This window comes from Nicotiana tomentosiformis, chromosome 12, assembly GCF_000390325.3.
Source record: "Nicotiana tomentosiformis chromosome 12, ASM39032v3, whole genome shotgun sequence".
NCBI classification, from domain to species: domain Eukaryota; kingdom Viridiplantae; phylum Streptophyta; class Magnoliopsida; order Solanales; family Solanaceae; genus Nicotiana; species Nicotiana tomentosiformis.
In genome coordinates, this window is record NC_090823.1 from 37,573,686 (window position 1) to 37,601,395 (window position 27,710).

The window sequence follows — 27,710 nt, forward strand, 5'->3', positions numbered from 1 at the left end:
ATGGTGGCATTTGCTCAAGCCACAGAGACCCGCAAATTAAAGAATAGAATGGAGCATCAGAGTAGTAGCAAGGCCCCATCCACGAGCAACTTTGGTGGTTCTTCTGGTGGTGGTGGTGGCAGGTCGGCATTCAGGGGAGGGTCATCAGGACTATCTCAATCAGTCGCTCAGTCTTCAATGAGTGCACAGTCATTTGGACCCAGTCAGGGCAATAGGGGACCCCACCGGCAGGGTCCGCCTGGAGGAAGATTCCAGCAGCAGCGGAGGCTCCCATGCCCTAAGTGTGAGAGGATGCATTTTGGGGCCTTCTTCATAGACCTACCTATATGCTATGGAGCGGTGTGAGGGGCACATTCATCCTGCCGGATCATGCACAGAGGTACGCCGCAACCAGCTAATTCTGCAGCTACTACATCTATATCACCTCCAGCTTGAGGCATCCCAGCACCCGTAGGGCGTGGTGCAGCTAGGGGTGGTGCCCAGAATTCGGGAGGACCCGGTAGATTTTATGTTATGCGGAGGTGTAGGGATTCAGAAGCTTCTCCAGATGTTGTCACATGTATATTGTCTGTCCAATCTCATGATGTATATGCTCTTATTGATCCCTGTTCCACTTTGTTATATGTCACTCCTTATGTTGCTATGGAATTTTGGATAGAACCAAAACAACTTCATGGGTCGTTCTCTGTATCTACTCCGGTTGGCGAGTCTATTTTGGCCGCGCGGGTTTATAGGGATTGTGTTGTCACGTTGCGTGGTCGGAACACCATGGTCAATCTCATTGAACTAGGGATGGTCGATTTTGATGTGATAATGGGGATAGACTGGCTATATTCATGTTTTTCCAAGCTTGATTGCTGAACCAGGACCATTAGGTTCGAATTTCCAAATGAGCCAGTTATTGAGTGGAAGGGGGATGGTGCGGTGCCGAAGGGTAGGTTTATTTCTTACCTTAAGGCTACGAAGATGATTAACAAGGGTTGTACCTACCATTTGGTCCGGGTAATGGACACCGATGCTGAGACACCTACACTTGAGTCCATGCCTGTTGTGAATGAATTTTCGGGAGTTTTTTCGGATGAACTTCCTGGGATTCCACTAGACAAGGAGATTGATTTTGGGATTGATGTGATGCCAAACACACAGCCTATATCTATTCCGCCCTATACAATGGCACCGGCAGAATTGAAGGAGCTAAAGGAACAATTATTAGATTTGTTAGAAAAGGGTTTCATCCGGCCGAGTGTGTCGCCTTGGGGCGCACCGGTCCTTTTTGTAAGTAAGAAAGATGGGTCACTAAGAATGTGTATTTACTATCGGCAGCTTAACAAGGTCACAATCAAGAATAAGTACCCACTATCAAGGATAGATGACTTGTTTGACCAGTTGCGGGGTGCTAGGTACTTCTCCAAGATCGATTTAAGATCCGGATATCACCAATTGAAGATCAGGGAGCAGGATATTCCGAAAATAGCTTTCAGAACCCGGTATGGGCACTTTAAATTTCTGGTAATGGTCTTTTGGGCTAACAAATGCCCCGGCAGCTTTCATGTATCTTATGAACCAAGTTTTCAAGTCATTCCTCGACTCTTTCATGATAGTGTTCATTGACGATATCCTTGTATATTCACGCAACCGAGAGGACCATGCCGATCATCTCAGGGTGGTTCTGCAAACCTTATATCAGCACTAGTTATATGCAAAGTTTTCAAAGTGTGAATTTTGGCTTGAATCTGTCAAATTCTTGGGGCATGTCCTCTCTAGTGAAGGAATTAAGGTTGATCCTCAGAAAATTACGGCTGTGAAGAATTGGCCAAGGCCTACAACTCCAATAGGGATTCGCAGTTTCTTAGGCTTAGCTGGGTATTACAGAAAATTTGTGGAGGGGTTTTCTACCCTTGCCTCTCCGTTTACTAAATTGACGCAAAAGGCAGTTAAGTTCCAATGGTGAGATGGTTGTGAAAGGAGCTTCCAGGATTTGAAAGCAAGATTGACTACGGCACCAGTGTTGACCCTACCAGAGGGTATAGATGGATTTGTGGTATATTGTGATGCTTCAAGAATCGGGCTTGGGTGTGTATTAATGCAACATGGCAAGGTGATAGATTATGCTTCTAGGCAACTCAAGAATCAGGAAAAGAACTATCCAACGCATGACTTAGAACTTGCAGAGGTGGTATTTCCATTGAAAATTTGGCTTAATTATTTATATGGGATCCATGTGGATATATTCACGGACCATAAGAGCCTTCAATATATTTTCAAGCAAAAGGAATTGAATCTGAGACAGAGAAGATGGCTTGAGTTACTCAAGGACTACAACATTGATATTCTATATCATCCGGGGAAGGCTAATGTTGTGGCGGATGCTCTTAGTAGGAAATCTATGGGTAGTTTAGCACACTTGGAGGCATATCAAAGGCCATTGTCCAAGGAAGTTCATTGATTGACTAGTTTGGGAGTTCGTCTTGCGGACTCTAGTGGAGGAGCGATGATTGTGCAAAACAAGGTTGAATCATCACTTGTTGTGGAAGTCAAGGAGAAGCAATACAAAAATCCATTGTTGGCACAACTAAAATAGGGGATTCATAAACATAAGACCATGGCCTTTTCTCTTGGCATGGATGATGGTACACTAAGGTACCAAGGGAAACTATGTGTTCCAAACGTGGATGGTCTCCGGGAAAGAATCATGATTGAAGCTCACAATTCTAGGTATTCCGTGCCTCTGGGCTCTACAAAAATGTATCGTGATCTTAAGGAAATCTATTGGTGGAATAGTATGAAGAGGAATGTAGCGGACTTTATGGCGAGATGTTCAAATTGTCAGCAAGTGAAGGTCAAACACCAAAGGTCCGGTGGGCTGGCATAGAACATAGAAATTCCAATGCGGAAGTGGGAAATGATTAATATGGACTTTGTGGTAGGATTACCTCGTACTTCTCATAAGTTTGATTCGATTTGGGTGATTGTGGATCGACTCACAAAATCAACACACTTCTTTCCGGTTAAGGCTACCGATATAGCGGAACAGTATGCACAGATTTATATCAAAGAAATAGTCAGATTGCATGGGACTCCAGTTTTTATAATTTCTGATCGGGGGGCACAGTCCACGGCTAATTTTTGGAAGAAATTTCAGCAAGGTTTGGGTACTCAGGTGAATCTTAGTACAACCTTTCACCCGCAGACTGATGGGCAGGCAGAGCGGACTATTCAGACGCTTAAGGATAGGTTGCGCGCTTGTGTTCTACACTTCAAAGGTAGCTGGGATAATCATTTTCCACTCATAGAATTTGCCTACAACAATAGTTATCATGCTAGCATTCAGATTGCACCGTTTGAGGCTTTATATGGAAGGAGATGTAGATCTCCCATTGGGTGGTTCGAGATTAGGGAAGCAGAGTTGATAGGGCCAGACCTTGTGCATCAAGATATGGAAAAAGTTAAGATCATTAAGGAGAAGTTGAAGACTGCTCAGAGTTGTCAGAAGTCCTATTCGGATGTTCATCGTAGGGATCGAGAGTTCAAAGAAGATGATTGGGTATTCTTGAAGGTTTCCCCCAATAAAAGGTGTAATGCGATTTGGTAAGAAAGGGAAATTGAGTCTGAGGTATGTCGGACCTTACAAAATCATTCAGAGGATCGGTGAGGTGGCGTACAAGCTTGAGCTACCACCTAAGATGTCATTAGTGCACCCGGTGTTTCATGTGTCTATGTTGAAGAAAGTAGTTGGAGACCCGACACTGATTGTTCCAGTTGAGACTATTGAGGTTAATGAGAAATTGACTTATGAAGAGATTCTAGTTTCTATTATTGATCGGCAAGTCCGAAAGTTGAGAAATAAAAAAATTGCCTCAGTGAAAGTGCTATGGTGAAACCAAAGGGTTGAAGAGGCTACTAGGGAGGCCGAGGAAGAAATGAAGAAAAAGTATCCTTATTTGTTTGAATAGCCATATATTTATAAAGTTGTGTTCTATGAAAATTCAAAGAGTTACCTTCTATGAATTATGTATTATTTATACAGTTGATGTTAAGGGTGTTCCTTTTCTGGTAATATATTGCTTATGACGCCACAGTTGGTGTTGTTCTTGGGTTATATTGCATCATCGGTTATGTATATGTTGTTAGGATTGGTTTCTGAGATTCTCTGATAGGTGGATAGGCCCAGTTATAGGGGAGACTCTGGCAAAATATTTGGAAATTTAAGGAGTAAGCCAAATTTTGAAACTACTGGTGTGTGTGAATAAACAATTGGGCCACATTGAATGCTAATGACGAATTTTTACCCTCATTCGAGGACGAATGATCCTAAGTGGGGGAGAAAGTAAGGCCCAGTAAAATTTCGTAAATGAATTTAAGGTTTTGTGGTGCCGAAGTAGGTTTACGTATTTGAGGATTGTAGAAATTCTTCGCGACGAGCTTGCGAGCCGTAAGGCCCCATAAAATTTCGTAAAGGAATTTAAGGTTTCGTGGTGCCGAAGTAGGCTCGGAAATTTTGGGTTGACCAAATGCACTGGTGAGTAAAGAAAAATTTTGGGCAGAAAACATTTCTGCAGCCCACAATGCGGTCGCATAATCACTCTGCGGACCGCATAATGGCCGGAGAGTGAAGAAGCTTAGGCAAGTTTGGAGATCTAGTTTGTGGCGCATTATGCGATCGGAGACCAGTTATGCGATGCATTATGCGACCGCAGAACATGTATTCGGGTCGTATAATTACTGCAGACTGAGTTAATTTTGCCCAGTTCCGGAGGGCAATTATGTGGTTCATTTCGCAGACCACAAATGCATTATGCGGTCACATATGCGACCGCAGATCCTGTTCCGGAGCTTCATTTTTGGGTTTTTATAACCCGACCCTACTTCGTTAAATAGTCAATATGTACCATCGTTTAAGCAAAAACTTGATATTTTGAGGGTTAAAGAGTGCCCTAGAGTGGGAGAGAGTTCTTCAACAATTTGTTATTCTGTTTTTGCTCGAATCTTGGAAGATTAACAAGGAAAACTCGGTCTTCATCCTAGAGGTAAAATTTTACACCCTAACCCATCATTTCGAAAGTTAACTAGAAAATGGGTAACTAGCAAGATAATATTTGGGTATGAGAGTTGGTTATTTTGCATGCATGTGTTATCAAGGGGTGTAGGAAGATTGTTGAGCAAAAAATAATAAAGAATGGGTTGTGGGATGATGGAATCCTCCATAAAAGGACCTTGAAACCTGAATGCACACCTAGTGTTTGATACAATGCTCAAATGAGCTATCATATGATTTACTAAAACATATTCCTTTTAATCTCTATGTCTATTATCCTTATTCATCATATTATAATAAGTTATTTTAATCATCTTTTCCGGTCACTACCATGATTTTCTGCTTCAATCAGTTACCCTAACAGCGCTTCAACTCATGTTTACTCCCCTAAACGGCCTTCTGCCTACCGGTTTCAACTTTAGGATGCATAGTCTGGGGTTCAATTTGTTACATTTCTAAAATAGATCGAAGATGCTAAGATTTCCGGATCATTTTAGAGTTTAAGGAAGCTCAATTGAGGTATGGTGGATAAACCCTTCTCTTAGAATTGAACCCCACGTTATGCTTGTAAGTTTCAAGTTGTTCACCACGAATCAAATATTCCGAATTAGCTTTGTGACAAGAGATATATGCTCTGCGCGTGTTCCACATATTATTGTTGTGTTGTGTCACTATTGTGAGAATGTGTTCAAGGTATGGATTGTATGTCTAAATATTACAAATTCAAGTCGTGTTTCAAATGAAAATGGTGATGCTAAATTATGTAGAGATTGTGATTGGGAATACACCTCCACCCGCATACATTGGGGTGAGGTGGCAAGGCCACATTGTGTAGAGTTTTGGTATTGTGGAATACACCTTTACCTGCATACATCGGGGTGAGGCGGCAAGGCCGCTTTGTGTAAAGCTTGGGTATAGTGGAATACACCTCCACCCGCGTACATTGGGGTGAGGCGGCGGTGCCGCTTTGTGTAGTGTTTCTTGTATTCTGAGTGCTCCACCTGCATATATTGGGGTGAGGCGGCAAAGCCGCTCTATGTAAAGGTAGTTGTAGAGAACCCCCGACTGGAAATTTGTAAATGTTATTAGAAGGTCTTAACAAATCTGTTTGACTTTTATGGCTATCTGAGCCCTATAATTGTTACCATGATTCATAATATTCATGTTGTATTTCCAAATTCTTGAATAGATGTTTTTGTTTTCATACTAGTACTATTCGACATGTACTAACGTCCCTTTTGCTGGGGGTGCTGCATCTTTAATGGATGCAGGTGGTTCCACAGCAGAAGACATTGATCAGTGATAGTGGTACATCCTCTTCCCAGCTGACTTGGTGAGCCCCACTTCATTTCAGGGTCATGTATCTTTTGTTTCTTGTGTATTGTGCTTGAGGTATAACCGGGGTCTTGTTGCCGGCATTATCATAGTACTCTTTTGTATCTATTGGAGGCTCCGTAGACATAGTGTGGGTTGTATATTGGTGATGGGGAAGTCAAACATTGTTATGTTGTGTTTGAATTACTCGTTCTACTTCAGACCATGAAAAATGTGTGTGTAATTTACGACCTTAAAATGAAGTAACTAATGGTAATGAATTGGTATTGTACACATGGTCTCATTATCGTATAATTAACGAAAATATGTATTCTCTGTATTCATAAATGAGTTTGGGTAGAAGGTATCTAACAGGTTTGCTTGACCGGGTTCACTCAGTTGAGCGCCGGTCGCGCTCCTAGAGTTCGGGGAGTGAAAAGTCATTCAACTAGTGGAGTTGGGATCGGCTATGGTGATTCATGTGTTCTATGGATTTAGAGACTTGAGCTCTCTGAAGCAGATTATTCCGGGGTTGCGGACTGTGAAGATGTGGCCAAAGTTAGCTAGATGGTAGTACGTGCTATGGTTAGGTCATTGTGGACTTTTGGAGGGCCATTTATCCATTTGGGGATGACCACAGTTGATTTGGGGGCCCATTGGTATTCCTAATGAGGATGTGCATTCTACACCGGGCTGGATTTGTTGACTCAGCACCATTATTGCTGAAAGGTGTGTCATTCGGTTGACGTTGAGCTTGTTCGTGTTCTGAAATGTTCTATGTGTTACTGTCACGACCCAAAATCAACCCGTCATGATGGTGCCTATCATGGTACTAGGCAAGCCGACTATTCAGACATTTCTAACACTTTAAATCTTTGAAAGATACTAAGACAGTTTAAATAGAGCAAAATCTCTTAAAAGGGGATAGGAAATCATAGCTCAATACATAAATTCTTCCCAAAACCGGGGTGTCACTGAGTACATGAGCATCTATGAAATAATAAAGTCTAGTACATTGTCCAGAAGTAAAATAGAATAAATAAACTGAAAGATAAGGGAGGAGAGTCAAGGTCTGCGAATGCCAAACAGCTACCTCGAAGATCTCCGAAGGTCTGGCCTCAGCAAATCAACAACCGTCGAAACCGGAAGCACCTAGATCTGCTCACCAGGTGCAGGATGTAGAGTGAGTACAACCAACTCAAAAAGTAACAAATCTAACCTTCGGACTGAAAGTAGTGACAAGTCCAATTATTACGGTCCACTTTCAACATTTAACAGTATGAAAAGTTACTGAAAATATGATAATGATATCTAAGATATTTATATTCTACAAGTGAAGGTACAAGAATTTAGACATGTTTTCAACAAGAACTTAGACATGCTTTTTGATTTCACAACAAAACTTAACATATAATAGGGCAAATCCAGTCTACATGAAATTAAACATGGCAGATCCAGCCCAAATGCAAGTAAACAGGGCAGATCCAGCCCAAATGTCATAACTGCTAGCATTGCGCCCACTGTGGGTGTGCAGACTCCGGAGGGGACGATCCAGCCCAAGCGCTATAATAAGCCAAATATTAGCATCAATCAATAACTCCTGCTGCGTCGTGTAGTCCGATCCCACAAATATCACTCACAATAGGCCCTCAGCCCCACTCAGTCAAAAACCTCTCCAGTCTCTCGGGCTCACCAGAATCATGATAATCAGTCCACAATGATGATATGATATAACATGTAAAGACAACAGAGACTCAGACATAATATGCAAGTAATAACTGTGACTGGGTACAAATTGAGAGATTAAGCAATTAGTTCTATTGAAAAGAACAACCAATGTGGGTCCCAATAGTACTATCGTATAGCCTAAGCAGGGTTTCTAACATGATCGAAAGCTCAATAGATCTAACATATGGTGAAAATACGGGTAACAGCATGATTTGACAACTATTCAGTTCCATGAAATCGACCAAGTCACAATTCTTACGGTACATGCCTACATGCCCGTCACTTAGCACATGTGTCACCTCAACACCAATCACATAACACAAAATTCGGGGCTTCATACCCTCAGAACCAAGCTTAGAAGTGTTACTTACCTCACATCGTGCAAATCTCAACTCCAACACGCCCTTGCCTCGCGAATCGACCTACAAATACCTCGAATCTACCCACAAACAGTTCGATACAATCAACACGGGATAAAGGAATCAATTCCATAAGAAAATACTAAGTTATTAATCAAAAATCAAAAAGTCGACTCAAAAGCCGGCCCCGAGCCCACGTCTCGAAATCCGATAAAAGTCACAAACTCCGGAAGCCCATTCAACCACGAGTCTAATCATACCAAATTTACCAAATTCCAACATCAAATCTCCACTCAAATCCCCAAATTAAACTCTCCAAATCCCTAGCCTAAAAACCCCAAATTACACCTTAAAACCACAAAATCGAGGCAGAAAATCAATGGGAAAACAAAATTATTGAGCAAATTAAACCACAAGTGACTTACCTCAGGAAATCCCCCAAATATCCTCTCAAAAATCGCCAAATCCCGTGCTTGAAATGTTTAAAATGGTGAAAATCTCGGAAGCCTTGTTTTAAATAATCTGCCCAGGCTTTCTCGCTTCTGCGGCCCAAAAATCTGCTCCTGCGGTACCACTTTTGCGGTCAGCCATCCGCATCTGCGGAAACCACTTAATGCCGACCAACCGCTTCTGCGGTCGCAAATCCCGCTCCTTCGGGTGCGCATCTGCATAAATCTATCCGTATCTGCGGACCAATGACTCCAAGCTCCCATCCGCTTATGTGATCCTCCACGCGCAGGCGCAAGTCCGCACCTGCGGATATGATTCTGCATCCGCTCCACAACCCCTAGTCCAAACTTCTCTTATGCACTTCCGAGCTCGCACCTGCGATCAAAGCTCCGCAGGTGCAATTACACCAGCAGACTCCCAGCTTCAGCAATCATCCAAACTCCAAATTTGATCCGTTAACCATCCGAACTCCACCTGAGGCCCCCAGGACCTCAACCAATTATACCAACAAGTCCTAAAATACGATACGAACTTAGTCGAGCCCTCAAACCATATTGAACAACATTAACAACACGAATCACACCCCAATTCAAGCCTAATGAAAACTAAGAAATTCTAACTTCTACAAACGATGCCGAAACCTATCAAATCACGTCAGATTGACCTCAAATTTTGCACACAAGTCAAAAATGACACCACGGACCTACGCCAACTCCCGGAACCCCAATCCGAGCCCGGTATCCACAAAGTCCACTCTCGGTCAAACTTCTAAATTTCCAACGTTTTCCATTTCAAGCCTAATTCCACTACGGACCTCCAAATCACAATCTGGACACGCTCCCAAGTCCAAAATCACCCAACGGAGCTAATAGAACCATCAAAACTCCATTGTGAAGTCATCTCCACATAAATCCATATCCGGTCAACCTTTTCAACTTAAGCTTCGACCTTGAGACTAAGTGTCTCAATTCATTCTGAAACCTTTCCGAACCCGAACAAACTACCCTGACAAGTTATATAACAACTGTAAAGCACAAAATAAGCAGTAAATGGGGGAACAGGGCTACAACTCTCAAAATGACCGGCTGGGTCATTACATCTTCCCCCTCTTAAACAAACGTTCGTCCTCGAACAGGTCTAAAAATGTACCTAGAGTCTTAAATAGGCATGGATATTTGCTCCACATCTCCCGCTAGGTCTCCCAAGTAGCCTCCTCAACAGGCTGACCTCTCCACTACACCTTCACCGAAGCTATGTGTTTTGACCTCAACTTCGAACCTGCCGATCCAAAATGGTCACCGACTCCACATCATAAGTCAAATCCTCATCCAACTGAACCGTGTTGAAATCCAAAACATGAGACGGATCGCCGACATAATTTCGAAGTATAGAAACATGAAACACTCGATGCACACTCGACAAACTAGGTGGCGAGCCTAGCTTGTAAGCCACCTCTCCAATCCTCCGAAGTGCCTCAGACGACCCAATATACCGAGGGCTCCACTTTCCCTTCTTCACGAATCTCATAACACCCTTCATGGTGAAACCTTGAGCAGTATCTTCTCTCCAACCATGAAAGAAACATCACGAACCACCCTATCGACATAACTCTTATGTCTGGACTGCGCCGTGCAAAGCCGATCCTGAATTAATTTAACCTTGTCCAAAGAATCCTGAACCAAGTCAGTACCCAATAGCCTAGCCTCACCCGGCTCAAACCAACCCACCGTAGATTGACACCGTCCCCATACAAAGCATCATACGGAGCCATATGAATGCTCGACCGGTAGCTGTTGTTGTAGGCAAACCCAGTGGTAGAAACTGATCCCAAGGACCCCCAAAATCTATGACACAAGCGCGTAGCATATCCTTCAATATTTTAATAGTGCGCTCGGATTGTCCGTTCATCTAAGGGTGAAATTATGTATTCAACTTAACCTGGGTGCCCAACTCTCGTTGCACGGCTCTCCAAAATCGCGCTGTAAACTGCATTCCCCGATCTTAAATGATGGACACAGGCACGCCGTGAAGGCGAACAATCTAGCGATGTAAATCTCAGCCAACCGCTTTGAAGAATAGGTAGTCCCAACTGGAATAAAGTGCGCGAACATGGTCAGTCGATCCATAATCACCCAAATAGCATCAAAGTTCCTCGGAGTCCATGGGAGCCCAACTACAAAATCCATGGAGATATGCTCCCACTTCCACTTTGGAATCTCTAGCCTCTGAAGCAATCCACCCGGTATGTAATGCTCATACTTCACCTATTGATAGTTAAGGCACCGAGATACAAACCCAACTATATCCTTCTTCTTTCTCCTCCACCAATAATGTTGCCTCAAGTCCTGGTACATCTTCGCGGCACCTAGATGAATGGAATACCGCGAACTGTAGGCCTCCTCAAGAATCAACTCACGTAGCCCGACTCTGTATCCTCAACACCCAAGCATCCCCAATAGTAACATCCCTGGCATCACCGTGCTGAACCGTGTCATTAAGGACAAGCAAATGTGGATCATCATATTGGCGCTCTTTGATGCGATCATATAAGGAAGACCAAGAAACCACACAAGCTAGAACCCGGCTGGGCTCCGAAACATCTAATCTCATGAACTGGTTGGCCAAGGCTTGAACATCAACTACAAGCAGTCTCTCACCAACAGGAATGAATGCAAGGCTACACATACTCACCGCCTTTCTACTCAAGGCATCGGCCATAACATTGACCTTCCCGGGATGAAACAGAATAGTGATATCATAGTCCTTTAGTAACTCCAATCATCTCTGCTGCCTTAAATTTAGATCCCTTTGTTTGAACAAATGCTGGAGGCTCCGATGATCCGTAAATACCTCACAAGACATATCGTAGAGATAATGCCTCCAAATCTTCAATGCATGAACGATGGCAACCAACTCCAAATCATGAACAAGGTAATTCTTCTCATGAGGCTTCAACTGACGTGAAGCATAAGAAATCACTCTACCTCCATGCATTAAGACGCACCCAATACAAATCTGAGAAGCATCACAATACATTGTATAAGAACCTGAAGCTAAAGGCAAAACTAGAACTGGAGCTGTGGTCAAGGCAGTCTTGAGCTTCTAAAAGCTCTCTTCACACTCATTCAACCACCTGAAAGTAGCACCCTTCTGGATCAATTTGGTCAAAGGCAATGCAACAGATGAGAAACCCTCCACAAAGCGACGATAATAACCGGCCAAGCCGAGAAAGCTCTGAATCTCCGTAGTTGAGGACGGTCTGAGCCAACTCTGAACCGACTCAATATTCTTCGGATCCACATGAATCCCCTCACTGGACACCACGTGCCCCATGAATGCCACTGAACTAAGCCAAAACTCAAACTTGGAGAACTTGGCATAAAGCTTCTCCTCCCTCAACCGCTGCAACACAATCTTCAAATGTTGGGCATGCTCCTCCTTGCTACAAGAGTACACTAGGACATCATCAATGAATACTATGACAAACGAGTCAAGATAAGGCTGAAATACACTATTCATCATATGCATGAATGTTGTTGGGGCATTGGTCAGCCCAAAAGACATCACAAGGAACTCATAATGGCCATAACGGGTCCTGAATGTTGTCTTTAGAATATCCGAGTTCCGAATCTTCAACTAGTGATACCCAGACCTTAAATCAATCTTAGAGAACATCATCGCTCCCTGAAGCTGGTCAAATAGATCATCAATACACGTTAAAGGATACTTGTTCTTAATTGTAACTTTGTTCAACTGCCTATAGTCGATGCACATCCATATAGTGCCACCCTTCTTCCTCACAAACAAAACTGGTGCACCCCAAGGCGACACACTAGGCCTAATAAACCCCATATCAAGAAGTTCCTGAAGTTGTTCTTTCAATTCCTTCAACTCAGTTGGTGCCATATGATACGGAGGAATAGAAATAGGCTGAGTGCCCGGCACCAAGTTAATACCAAAGTCAATATCTATGTCGAGCGACCTGCCCAATAGGTCCGCAGGAAACACATCCGAAAAGTCTCGTACCACCGAAATAGAAGAAATAGTAGGGGTATCAACACCAACATCCCTCACAAAGGCCAAATAAGATAAACAACCCTTCCCAACTATCCGCCGGGCCATTAAATATGAAATCACTCTGCTGGGAACATAGTTTAGAGAACCTCTCCACTCGATCCTTGGAAACCCCGGCATCGCCAATGTCACGGTCTTAGCGTGACAATCCAGCATAGCATGACACGAAGTCAACCAATCCATACCCAAGATCACATCGAAATAAACCATACTAAGAAATAAGAGATCAGCCCTAGTCTCTAATCCCCCAATAGTCATTACACATGACCGATATACATGGTCCACAACAATAGTATCGCCCACTGGCATAGATATGTGAACAGATGAGACTAAGGACTCATGGGGCATATCCAGATAATGAGCAAAATATGATGATACATACGAATAAGTCGAACAAGGGACAAATAATATAGAAGCATTCATGCGGCATGCTAAGACGATACTTGTGATCACTGCATCTGAAATAACAGCATCTGGCCTGGCAGGAATAGCATAGAATCGGGCCTGTTCGCCACCTGATCGGCCTCCCCCTCTTGGGCGACCCCTAGCTGCCTAAGCCCCACCCCGAGCTTGTTGGGCGGGTGGTGAAGTAACTGGTGTTGAAGTCGTGGCCTGACTCCTCTACTGAACTAGACCTCCCATAAGGCGAGGATATAACCTCTTCACATGACCCAACTCTCCACACTCGAAACATCCTCTCTCGGAAAATGGTGGCAAATACTAAGATGAACCCCGAGAACCAGAAGAACCTGGTGCAGACGAACCCTGAACTGAAGTTGCGCGAGATAAACTCTGAGCTGGGAGGGGATTCAGGGACGACTGGCTCGGTCTAGCACTGTATGAACCATGACTGGATCATGCACCATGATGGACTGGATGAGACATCTGAGTGGGCCTATAAGGACGACCCCTGCCGTGGTAGAACTGACCCTCGAAGGAACACCTCTGAAACCACCCGATCCACAAAGCCTCTTGGCCTCTCTCTCCTCACGCTTCTTACTACATACTATAATCGCCGAGCAATATCAACTACCTCATCGAACTGAACTCCAGATACACTCTCCCGAGTCATAGCAAAATGCAACTGATAGGTGAGGCCATCAATAAAACTCCTAATCCTCTCCCTCTCGGTGGGAACCAACCAAATTGCGTGACAAGTCAACTATGAAAATCTCATCTCATACTAGGTCACATACAGGCCGTCCTGGCATAGCTGCTCGAACTGCCTATGCAATTCCTCCCTACGGGTCGCTGGCACAAACTTCTCCAAGAAGAGAACGGAGAACTCACGCCATGATAGTGGTGTAGCACCGACTGGCCTGCTCCTCTCATAGGCCTCCCACCATATGAAGGCAGCCCCAGTAAACTAAAAAGTAGTGAATGACACCCCACTGGTCTCCAAAATACCTGCAGTGCAAAGAATTCACTGACACCTATCCAAGAAGTCCTAGGCATTCTCAGACTCAAGCCCATTGAATGATGGAGGCTGGAGCCTCCCAATTCTCTCTAATCTCCTCTATTTATCATCATTCATAACGGACCCACCCTGGGCCTGAGTAGCTACAATCGGCTGGGCTGGCAATACCCCTGGCGTCTGAAGTCCCTGCATCACCTGGCACGGTCTGAATAAAAACTGCCTGAGCAAGGCTAGTGCACACCGTCCAAATCTAAGCCAAAGCCTCCTGAAGGCCTGGGGTCATAATGGGCACAGTTGGTGCCTCCTGAGTTGTAGTAACCGGTGGATCTGCAGGTGCTTCCCTAGCTGCCGTACGAGGTGCACCTCTGCCCTTACCACGACCCCTACCGCGACCTCGGCCTCTCGTGGCCCTAGCTGGTGGTACCGGTGGTTATCCGTCCTATCCAGTGGCACGTGTCCTCACCATCTGTGAGAGAATATAATAACAGAAGTTTAGTTTCCAGAATCAACAAATCTGCACGACAAGAATACAAGAATGTGAAATTTCCTAAGGGTTCGGTAGCCTCTCGAAGATAAGACAGACTTCTACGTACCAATCCACAAGACTACTAAACTTGCTCGTGTCTCGTGAGACCTATGAAACCTAGGCACTGATACCAACTTGTCACGACCCAAAATCAACCCGTCATGATGGTGCCTATCATGGTACTAGGCAAGCCAACTATTTAGACATTTCTAACACTTTAAATCTTTGAAAGATACTAAGACAGTTTAAATAGAGGAAAATCTCTTAAAAGGGGATAGAAAATCATAGCTCAATACATAAATTCTTCCCAAAACCGGGGTGTCACTGAGTACATGAGCATCTATGAAATAACAAAGTCTAGTACACTGTCCAAAAGTAAAATAGAATAAATAAACTGAAAGATAAGGGAGGAGAGTCAAAGTCTGCGAATGCCAAGCAGCTACCTTGATGATCTTCGAAGGTCTGGCCTCAGCAAATTAACAACCGCCAAAACCGGAAGCACCTAGATCTGCACACCAGGTGCAGGATGTAGAGTGAGTACAACCAACTCAAAAAGTAACAAATCTAACCTTCGGACTGAAAGTAGTGACAAGTCCAATTATTAAGGTCCACTTTCAACATTTAACAGTACGAAAAGTTACTGAAAATATGACAATGATATCTCAGATATTTATATTCTACAAGTGAAGGTACAAGAATTTAGACATGTTTTCAACAAGAACTTAGACATTCTTTTAGATTTCACAACAAAACTTAACATATAACAGGGCAAATCCAGCCCACATGCAATTAAACAGGGCAGATCCAGCCCAAATGTAAGTAAACAGGGCAGATCCAGCCCAAATGTCATAATTGCTAGCATTGCGCCCACTGTGGGTGTGCAGACTCTGGAGGGACTGATCCATCCCAAGCGCTATAATAAGCCAAATACTGGCATCAATCAATAACTCTTGCTGCGTCGTGTAGCTTGATCCCATAAATATCACTCATAATAGGCCCTCTGTTGCGACCAAACACACTCACGCAAGTATACGCGGTCATCAAGTAATAAAGTGACTAAAAGTCGGATGTCGAACCCACGAGGACTTATGATTAACTATTAACTAAATTAGACTATCCCAATTATCTAAACAAGAATTAAATCCAAAAATATTTTATTCTAAACTAATTAAATAAGAAAAATATAAATAATAAACTTTGAACAGAGAAAGAGCAGATTTTAATGATATCAATGTAATGAAAACGATCTAGGGTTATGGGCTATCTAACAATCCTATTGTATTCTTCAATTGAATTGACCGACTAATTTATCTAGCTTATTGGTTGACAGGGTTACTGCTCATAAGAATCTGTCGAGTTCTTACTCGCCTATTCAAGCTAACCTAACGCCTATATGTCTATGGAGTTAGAATCAACAAGAACGCATTTATAATTCCTGTAAATCAACCAAGCAAGGCAATTAGGTATATGTCTATCCTAACCACGAATCCGTTCCCCGATGCCCGAGTTCAAGAACTTGCCCTACTCAATCCTATATGCAATATAGAATTCCCACTTTCGAGTTCAATTCTAGATTCGTAGATAATATTCAATTGGTGATCAAGCAATTAAATAATTAAGTGCAAGATTGAATAAATAAACTAATATGATAAATCAAGAAGTCAAAATCAATATCCGAATAACAATATTCATGAAAGAACCACAACCCTAGAACGTGAAGTTTAGCTCCACATAGACATGGTAGCCAAACAACAAATCATATAAAGAAACATAAAAATTACTAAGTTTGGTGGGAGAAAGATGAAACTTGATGAATTCCGGCCTCCACAGCTTTGTCGTGGCTTTTTCCCTCTTCCCAATCTGTTAGATGACCTAAAAGAGGCGTTTTTGGCTTATATATTGCGTACCAAAGTCGTGGGCCAAAGTTCTCCTATTTCTAATCCAAATCAGCTTCAGGGATTGATGCTAGGGTGGATGCGTCGCATCCACCTCGTCCTCCACTTCTCAGCTTCGGATGCTACGGTGGATGCTTCGCATCCACCTCGTCCTCCACTTCTCAGCTTCGGATGCTACGGTGGACGCTATGGGCCGACTTCACTGCTAAGGGTGCACGAAAGATGTAGTTTTTCTAGGTTGGATGCGACGCATCCAACCCTTCTTCCTCTGGCTAGACCACCTTTTCTTCATATTTTGCACTCCAAACACCTTAAATCGTCACACATAACTTAATTAGTCATAAAACCAATAATTAAACCATGTTGGGCGTTTTAAAGATTAAATAACATCAAGAAGCGGTTAAAACATGGGTAAAGTAACATCAACACATATCGAAATATGCCAAACATCACCCTCAGCCCCACTCAGTCAATAACCTCTCCAGCCTCTCGGGCTCACCAGAATCATGATAATCAGTCCACAATGATGATATGATATAACATGTAAAGATAACAGAGACTGAGACATAATATGCAAGTAATAAGTGTGATTGAGTACAATTGACAGATTAAGCAATTAGTTCTATAGCAAAGAACAACCATTGTGGGTCCCAATAGTACCATCATATAGCCTAAGCAGGGTGTCTAACATGATTGATAGCTCAATAGATCTAGCACATGGTGAAAATACGGGTAACAACAAGATTTGAAAACTATTCAGTTCCATGGAATCGACCAAGTCACAATTCTTACGGTACACTCCTATCGTGCAAATCTCTACTCCAACACGACCTTGCCTCACAAATCGGCATCCAAATGCCTCGAATCTAGCCATAAACAGTTCGATAGAATCAACACGACCTAAAGGAATCAATTCCATAAGAAAATACTAAATTATTAATCAAAAATAAAAAATCAACTCAAAAGACGGCCCCCGAGCCCACGTCTCAGAATCCAATAAAAGACACAAAATTCGGAAGCCCATTCAACCACGAGTCTAATCATACCAAATTTACCAAAATCCGACATCAAATCGCTACTCAAATCCCCAAATTAAACTCTCCAAATCTCTAGCCTCAAACCCCTATATTACACCTTAAAACCACACAATCTAGGCGGGAAAATCATTGAGGAAACAAAATTATTGAGAAAATTAAACCACAAGTGACGTACCTCAAGAAATCCCCCAAAACGCCTCTCAAAAATCGCCAAATCTCGAGCTTGAAATGTTGAAAATGGTGAAAATCTCGAAACCCTCATTTTTAATAATCTGCCCAGGCCTTCTCGCTTCTGCGGACCAAAAATCCAGTCCTGCAGTATCGCTTTTGCGGTCAGCCATCCGCATCTGTGGAAACCACTTAATCCCGACCAACCGCTTCTGCGGTCGCAAATCCCTCTCCTGCGGGTGCGCTTCTGCGTAAATCCATCCGCATATGCGGACCAGCGATTCCAAGCTCCCCTCCGCACCTACGGATATGATTCTGCATTTGTGCTCCACAGCGCCCAATCCAAACTCCACTTCTGCACTTCCCAACTCGCACCTGCGATCAAAGCTCCGCAGGTGCTGTTACACCAGTAAACTCCCAACTTCAGCAATCATCCAAACTCCAAATTTGATCTGTTAACCATCTGAACTCCACCCGTGGCCCCGGGTACCTCAACCAATTATACCAACAAGTCCTAAAATATGATACAAACTTATTCGAGCTCTCAAACCACATCGAACAACATCAATAACATGAATCGCACCGCAATTCAAGCCTATATAAAACTAAGAAATTCCAACTTCTACAAATGATGCTGAAACCTATCAAATCACGTCCGCTTGACCTAAAATTTTGCACACAAGTTATTAAAGACACCACGGACCTACTCCAACTATCGGAACCCCAATCCGAGCCTGGTATCCACAAAGTCCACTCTCAGTCAAATTTCTAAATTTCCAACTTTTGCCATTTCAAGCCTAATTCCACTACGAACCTCCAAATCACAATCCGGACACGCTCCCAAGTCCAAAATCACCTAATGGAGCTAACAAAATCATAAAAACTCCATTCCAGAGTCGTCTACACATAAGTCCATATTTAGTCAACCTTTTCAACTTAAGCTTTCGACCTTGAGACTAAGTGTCTCAATTCATTCTGAAACCTTTTCGGACCTGAACCAACTACCTCGGCAAGTCATATAACAACTGTGAAGCACAAAATGAGTAGTAAATAAGAGAACGGGGCTACAACTCTCAAAATGACCGGTCGGTTTGTTACATCTCTTCTATGCTACGAGGGGTTGTGATTTGTTGGTTATATGCACAACCGATGTAGTTCAGTTTGGGCCTTGTAGTGGAATTCGAGCGAAATAGTTATTGAGGTGTTGAATGGTTGATTGCGCCTAGGTTATGGTCTTTTCGGGTTGTGGTATATTGTGTTATTCGCTTCTCCATGGTTATGGTCATGCACTTTGTGTACTTATTATCGTATTGTGTATGGTTGTTGATTTTGAGAATTATGGCTTGAGGTATTTCATATGGACGGGTGTTTAAATTGGGTCATACATTGCAATGACGTTATGCTAGGATATGATCCTTTGTGCTTATTTCGTGTGTTATGTTTCCCCTTGTGTGGTGGATTGATAGCATTGCGCTTCGTGGTGGTATATGTTGAGATGGTGGGATGGTTTCTTCATTTCCATTCTCTTTCCATCATTGGGTATATTTGAGTTATTATTTATTGGTACACGAATTGCATGGTATGTGGCTCTAAGTAGGATTTGTGAGATAGGTCATTCAAGTAGCTTGTACTGGATGAGGTGATGTTATTGTGCCTGAAATGAGTACCATCAAATTTGATTAAGGTATGTTTGCAAGAATTGTGTCACTAGTCGGCTTAGATTTTGGCTATGATTCTTATCGGGCAAGAGAGCTCCACGACTTGTTAATCTTATGGGTGGTTATGAGTTTCTATAGTTTCTTTCATCATTGACAGTGTACGAAGGTTCAGAACAAGATTTTAGTTGATATAAGGTTTGTTGCCGGTGTCGGATTGGTTATCGAGCAGCTATTGCAGTCGGAAGTTATTGCTATGAGTAATTGAGTTATGTGGTATATCATGTGATTATGTCTTGAGATATGGTTATGGATTGATACAGCTTGTTCAGAGTTATATGGTGCATAGATGCAAGAATCGGGTCATATAATGAGTTCCGGATGTTGGGGATTTTGGTTTTAAGGTTTATGGACTAAGGTTGAAGTAAGGATCCTTTATTAGGTGGTGTTGTCGGGTTTATATGGATTGGGGTGATGTGGGATCACCCGTGGTTATGTGTATGATGAGGGTATATGGAAATTTGATGGCTTTGGAATGACTCTTGGCACATTTGAGGACGAACGTGTATTTAAGCGGGGAAGAATGTAACGACACGATCGGCCGTTTTGAGCTTTAGTGTTCCATTAGGTGGTTTGAGACTTTTAATAGCTTCATATTATGTATTATGACTTGTGTGTATGGTTGGTTTCAGTTTTCGAGCGGTTCGGGATTGATTTGGAAGAATGATCCTCGTTTTAGAAGCTTTAAGTTGGAAGAGTTAACCAAGGTTTGACTTTTGGGTAAACAGACTCTAAATAGGGTTTTAATTATTCCAATAAGTTTGTATGATGATTTTGGACATGTCCACAAAGTTTGGTTAGATTCCGATGAGTTTTGGATAAGTTTGGATTGTATGGTGATTGTTTTCGGTTTCGACGTCGATTTGAGCATAAAGGTTATTGAGTAAACAGCCTTTGATTCGTGTTTCTACTAAACCATAATATCTGTATCATTATTTTGGAACCATAGCAACTGAAATCATCAAGTTTAGACATCGTACCAGAAATTTATGGTCATTTTACTAAGAATTAAGTTGCCAGATTTTTCAAATTGATTACGACATTGCCACTAAATTCGTATTTAAAACTTTGCACTATTTTCAAATATTGCAACAAACATATATCCATTATTATAAGGTCAAATGGAGTGATTCAAAAGCCTACCTTGACTGGAAGTTTACGAGAAATCCATTGGGGGCATCAAAATTGAGTTTCAGGATCGTTTGGCACAATAAACGAGACATAACAACTGGGCATTTTTGGCTATTAATGTTGTTGGAGTTTTTCAGATCTTGAAAGTTTGGGATTGGGAGAATTCAAGGATGTTCTTCAAGTTTCTTCCATGGGATAAGGTCTAAACCATAACTTAAGTATTTTCTTTTGATTCATTCCCTTGGTTTAAGCTTTAATCCATGATTTTATTTGAAAATCCATTTAATTCCTTAAATCAAGACCTACGGTTATGTCCTATATTTTAAAAATTGAAAATGAGTTAGAGGCGTTTATCTCGATTCCTTTTGGGGTTTGTTCTCCTATATTAGAAGAAATACATACTTGAATTTGGCGAGTTTTGGAGGAGTATTTCGGGAGTTATGGGACCCAACTAGTGTGGGTTGGACTCTTGGGTTATGAACACCCAAGAGCGATGTTTTGGCGAATTGGTTAAGCTATCGGACTCCGATTGAGTCATTTTTTGTTCGTGTGAGCTTGTATTGGTTTGGGCTTTGCTCGAGTAAGCTTGGATTCAGAATCCAAGACGGGCCCAGCGTTGACGTTTTGGTTGACTTTGGGCTTTTGATTAAAGATTCGACCTTTATCGATTAGGTTTATTTTCTTTGGCATTATTTGATGTTCTTGAGTTGATTTTGTCTAGTTTCGAGCAATTAAGAGGTCGGTACGTGCGGGATGGCATTTCTAAAGTATTATTTGGTTTACTCGGTATTAGATTCGGCTTGTTCGAGGTAAGTAATACTTCTAAACTTGGTGCTGAGGGTATAAATCCATGAACATACGAGTTATGTGTTTGGTGTTGAGGTGACACACATGCTATGTGACGGGCGTGTGGGCGTGCACCGTGTGAATTATGACTCATTTGATTTTTTAATACTATGTAGTTATCTAATCTTGTTTCTATCCATGAAATTTCTACGTGTTGTAGTAATTGAGCTGTGAATCATATTAGAAATCATATAAATGCTTACTCTGTTGGGACCTACTGAGGTCATATATGTTGTTGAGTTATTTGCTTAAATTGCAGTTACATACTCAGTCATATTCATTCATTCGCATATCATATCTTAGTCTCTGTTATCCTTCGTTGTCACATCATATTATCATTTTTTGGGCTGATTGGCATGAGATTTGTGAGCCCGAGAGGCTGGAGAGATTAATGACTGAATTGGGGCCTAAGAGCCGTGTTGTGAGAGATATTGTGGATCAGGTTACATGCCGCAGCAGGCCATATTGGCTTTATATATATTATTATTTTATAGATCGGGCTACACGCCGCAATAAGTTTTATTGATTCATGATGGGATTGGGTTGCACGCCGCAGCAGGCCATGTTTGCTTATATTAGTGCTTGGGCAGGATCCGCCCCTCCGTAATCTGACATACTAGCAGTGAGCACAGGTATCGTACATAGCTGAGTGACTGAGTATATTGAGTGATTGAGCGTGATGAGTGGGAGTGCGAGACAGTGAGATTGAGTACTACTAGATTATGTGTACATGAGTTCATCACTGTGATGCATTGTATTTGACATGCATACTTGACATGCAGGCATAGAGATGCATTTCCTCATGCTACACGGTTTTGTGACATTCATGTTTTCACATGCACATTAACATGTAGGCATAGAGATGTAATTTCCATATGCTATATGAGAATGAAATATCTAATCTGTTGTTGAAAGTTTTTGGGAAAAATCATATTTTTTTTGATTTACTCATATTTTGGTAATTTCGGTGAAAGATTTGGGTTTTAGTATTATACCTGAAAAGCATGCATATTTTTCCGTAACTGTGAACGAGCTGAGCATCATTTCTTTGAGTTATTACTTGTGTTGCTTTTATTATATTGTTATGAGTTGTTCTTGGCTATTGGTGTTGGACTCTAACCGTTGTCCAAGCTTGTCATTGCTTTCAACCTAAGGTTAGGTTTGTTACTTATTGAGTACATGGGGTCAGTTGTACTCATACTACACTTCTGTCCTTACGTGTAGATTTTGGAGCTAATGTTGCTGCGAGTGGAAGGAGCTGGCATTTAAGATGTACCTGTGTTCCGCTTATAGCAGCCTCTTGTTCTTAGTAGCTTTAGATTTATAAATCTATATATGTACATTTCGAACAGATGATGTATTTATTTCATACCAGCTTTGTAAACTCTAAGTCTTAGAAGCTCATGATTTGTACTACTAGTCCTTGGAGAATTGTATAAAATCCAGTTATTTTATTTTTGACTCTCATCATTATCATTATATTGTGGTTTATTGTTAATTGTCTTACCTAGCGGGTTGGGTTAGGTGCCATCACGACTAGTTGAATTTTGGGTCGTGACACCAGAGTTGGCCCAGATCGTCTTCAGCTACTAAGATTCGGAGTTTTCTTAGCTTGGCCAGATATTATCGCCATTTTGTGGAGGGTTTTTCGTCTATTGCTGCACCTTTGACTAGATTGACCCAGAAGGGTGCCCCATTCAGGTAGTCTAATGAGTGCAAGGAGAGCTTTCAAAAGCTCAAGACTGCCTTGACCATAACTCCAGTTCTAGATTTACCTTCAGCATTGGGTTCATATATGGTGTATTGTAATTCTTCTTGGATTGGTATTGGGTGTGTCTTGATGCAGGAGGGTAGGGTGATTGCTTATGCTTCACGCCAATTGAAGTCCCGTGAGAAGAACTACCCCGTTCATGATTTGGAGTTGGCAGTCATTGTTCATGAATTGAAGATTTGGAGGAATTATCTCTACGACATGTCTTGTGAGGTATTTACAGATCATCGGAGTCTACAACACTTGTTCAAGCAAAAAGATCTAAATATAAGGCAGCGGAGATGGCTGGAATTGCTAAAAGACTATGATATCACCATTCTGTATCATCCTGGGAAGGCCAACGTAGTGGCCGATGCCTCGAGTAGAAAGGCGGTAAGTATAGGTGGCCTTGCATATATTCCAGTTGGTCAGAGACCACTAGCATCAGATGTTCAGTCCTTGGCCAATCAGCTCTTAAGGTTAGATGTCTCAGAGCCTAGTCGGATTCTAGCTTACGTGGTTTCTCTGTCTTTTTTATATGAGCGCATCAGAGAACGTCAGTATAACGACCCCTATTTGCTTGTGCTTAAGGACATGATACAACATAGTGATGCCGAGGAGGTTTCTATTGGAGATGATGGATGTGGCGGATTGGTCAGATTTTTGTGCCCAATGTGGATGGGTTACATGAGTTGATTCTTGATGAGGCCTACAGTTCGCGGTATTCCATTCATCCGGGTGCCGCCAAGATGTATCAGGACTTGAAGCAACACTACTGGTGGAGGAGGATGAAAAATGATATAGTGGAGTATATGGTTCGGTACTTGAAGTGTCAGCAGGTGAAGTACGATCATCAGAGGTCGGGCGGTTTGCTTCAGAGACTTGAGATTCTTGAGTGGAAATGAGAGCGTGTTACCATAGACTTCATTGTTGGGCTCCCACGGTCATTCCAGTTATGATTACCTATTCTTCAGAGCGGGTGGCTGAGATCCATATCCGCGAGATTGTTCATCTTCACGGTGTGCTAGTATCCATTATTTCTTATCGGGGCACGCAGTTCACATCGCAGTTTTGGAGAGCAGTGCAGCGAGAGTTGGGCACACGGGTTGAGTTGTGCACAACATTCCACCCCCAGATGGACGGACAATCCGAGCGCGCCATTCAGATATTGGAGGATATGATATGCACTTGTGTTACGGATTTCGGGGGTTCTTGGGATTAGTTTCTACTGCTTGCAGAGTTTGCCTACAACAACAGCTACCAATCGAGTATTTAGATGGGTCCTTATGAGGCCTTATATGGGAGGCGGTGTCGGTCTCCAGTTGGTTGGTTTGAGTCGGATTAGGCTAGGTTTTGGGTACTGATTTGGTTCAGGATGTCTTGGAGAAAGTCAAGTTGATTTAGGATCAGCTTCATACAGCACAGTCTAGATAGAAGAGTTACACTAATCGGAAGATTCATGATGCTTCTTATATGGTGGGAGAGAAGGTATTGTTCAGAGTATCGCCCATGAAGGGTGTGATGAGGTTTGGGAAGAAAGAAAAGTTGAGCCCTCGGTATATTGGCCCTTTTGAGGTACTTGAGAGGATTGGAGAGGTGGCCTACAAGCTTGCATTGCCACCTAGTCTATCGGGTGACCCAGTTCATGTTTCCATGCTTCGAAAGTATTTCGTTGACCCGACTCATGTTTTGGACTTCAGTACGGTTCAGTTAGATGGAGATTTGACTTATGATGTGGAGCTGGTGGCCATTTTGGATCGGCAAGTTCGAAAGTTGAGATCAAAGAATATAGCTTCAGTGAAAGTTCAGTGGAGAGGCCATCCAGTCGAGGAGGCTGCTTGGGAGACCGAACGGCAGATGTGGAGTAGTTATCCATACCTATTTAAGACTCCAGGTATGACTCTAGACCCATTCAAGGACGAACGTTTGTTTAAGAGGAGGAGAATGCAATGACCCGGCCGGCCGTTTTGAGTATTATAGCCCCGTTCCACTATTTATTTCTTATTCTATGTCCATTTGTGATTATGTGACTTGCCGGGGTGGTTGGTTTGGCTCCGGGGATGTTTCGGAATGAATTGGGACACTTAGTCCCAAGGTTGGAAGCTTAAGTTAAAAGAGTTGACCGGATGTTGACTCATGTATAAACGGCTCCGGAATTGAGTTTTGTTGAATCCAATACCTTCGTGTGGTTATTTTGGACTTAGGAGTATGTCCCTATGTTGATTTGGAAGTGGTACATAACTACAATAGCAGTTCCTTGGCTTTAGCCCCATATGGAACTTATTGGCGCATGCTAAGGCGGATATGCACTACGGAAATGTTCACAAACAAAAGAATCAATGAAACAGTGCATCTCAGGAGAAAATGCATTGATTATATGCTACAATGGATTGATAAGGAAGCAAACTCTTTGGAAAATGGAAAGGGGGTTGAGGTATCACGTTTCGTCTATCTTGCATCATTTAACATGATAGGGAACCTGATGTTATCTCATGATTTAGTAGATCCAGAGTCTAAAACGGCCTCAGATTTCTTCACAACGTTGAAAAAAGTAATCGAGTGGAGTGGCCGTCCAAATATTTCAGACATATATCCATGTCTTAAATGGCTTGATTTACAAGGTTTAAGACAAAAGTCAGAGCATGACATGGGAAAGGCAGTTGAAGTTGCTTCCGCATTTGTCAAGGAACGTATGAAAGAGCAAAAGGAAGGAAGAGAAAAAAAGAATGACTTCGTGGAAGTGTTGCTTGAATTTGAAGGTAATGGAAAAGATGAACCAGCGAAGTTATCAGAACATCAGATTAACATATTCATACTGGTAAGTGTTTGAAAACTGACAGCCTCTTCCTCTTTTCCATTTCAACATATTTGCTGATAAAATATGGCATGTGTTTGCTACAAAGAAAAAGAAAAAAGGAATAAACGAACTTTGAAAAATTGTGACACCGCTTGTGGAAAATCATGTGTATGCCACTGGTAGCAAATAAGTTATCTGGCTTTTCTATAGCGAGTTTACTTCCAAGTGGCTGAAATTCAAGTCGGGGTGGTGCTAGATGGATATACTGTGAGGTTTTTAATTAAGTTAAGTTTTATTGGACAAAATTGGGTAAGAGAGAATTTTGGATTCATAGGAAGAAAAGAAGAAATAAATTTTGCACAAGCTTTGTCATTTCTTGCTTCATTTTTTCAAATCTTGATTAGGAAAAGAAATAGAGATATCATACTGGACAATAAATTCCAAGAGATGAACAAGGTCAAAGAATTTTAATAATTAGTGGATGTTGTGAATTATTAAGCATATAAGATTTCTATCCCCTTCTTCTACTGCTTGCTCTGAGATATTGATTTATTTTTTTATAAACTCCCACTAACCATATGATTATTTCAGGAAATGTTTATTGGTGAGTCAGAGACAACTAGTAGCAGTTCAGAATGGGCATTAACTGAGCTCCTACACAATCCTGAAGTAATGACCAAAGTGAAGGCAGAGCTCTCAGAAGTCGTAGGAAACCGGAAGTTAGAGGAGAGTGACATTGATAAGTTGCATTACATGCAAGCTGTTATCAAGGGAACACTGCGTTTGCATCCCCCAATTCCTTTCTTACTACCAAGAAGAGCAGTTCAAGACACGCGTTTCATGGGATATGACATACCAGAAGACACTCAAGTCTTTGTCAATGTCTGGGCAATTGGAAGAGACCCAGAATTCTGGGAAGACCCTTTGGCATTTCGGCCTGAGAGGTTTCTCTGTTCGAAAATTGATTTCAAAGGGCAATGTTATGAGTTTATACCATTTGGTGCTGGCAGAAAGATGTGCGTAGGCCTTCCCTTAGCTAATCGCATATTGCACCTTGCTTTGGGCTCATTGCTCCAAGAATTTGACTGGGAGCTCCCTGAAAATATTACTCCTAATTCAATGGATATGACTGAGAAGATAGGAATAACGGTGAGAAAAGTCCAACCTCTGAAAGCTGTACCAATAAAAAGAAGAACATCTTATTCACATAAATTACAGTAAGGTTGAGATTAAGGCAAACCAGAATGAACGCAAGGTATAGCATTTGCTATTAAGGGTTGGGTATACAGATTCAAAGCCTTCTTTGGGTCTGGTATATGTTTACTTTGCGATATTGAACTGGCTTCATTTGAGTATGTCTTTACTTTGTGACATTGAACTGGTAAGATAACTTTGTGATATTGAACTTGCTTCGTTTGAGCAACAACTATCTGATGCTAAATCTGATATTTTGTTTTTTTATGGGAAC

General features: G+C 42.1%; 1 protein-coding gene across 1 annotated transcript; it reads left to right on the forward strand.

Moving 5' to 3' along the window:
• LOC104106531 (cytochrome P450 76A2-like) lies at positions 1–27,603 on the forward strand. The gene is made up of 3 exons (XM_070190368.1): positions 1–202; positions 25,650–26,263; positions 26,834–27,603. Exons 1-3 carry the CDS (start codon positions 1–3, stop codon positions 27,461–27,463), a joined length of 1,446 nt encoding a protein of 481 aa, XP_070046469.1. The 3' UTR covers positions 27,464–27,603.
• The last annotated feature ends 107 nt before the right edge of the window (positions 27,604–27,710 follow it).

What these genes read in the sequence shown, in the direction of transcription:
- LOC104106531 (XM_070190368.1), top strand. Translation starts at nt 1, where the DNA reads ATGGTGGCATTTGCTCAAGCCACAGAGACCCGCAAATTAAAGAATAGA. An exon ending in TGCACAGTCATTTGGACCCA is followed by an intron (nt 203 to 25,649) that starts GTCAGGGCAATA and finishes TTTTGGACTTAG; the next exon opens with GAGTATGTCCCTATGTTGAT. An exon ending in AGATTAACATATTCATACTG is followed by an intron (nt 26,264 to 26,833) that starts GTAAGTGTTTGA and finishes TGATTATTTCAG; the next exon opens with GAAATGTTTATTGGTGAGTC.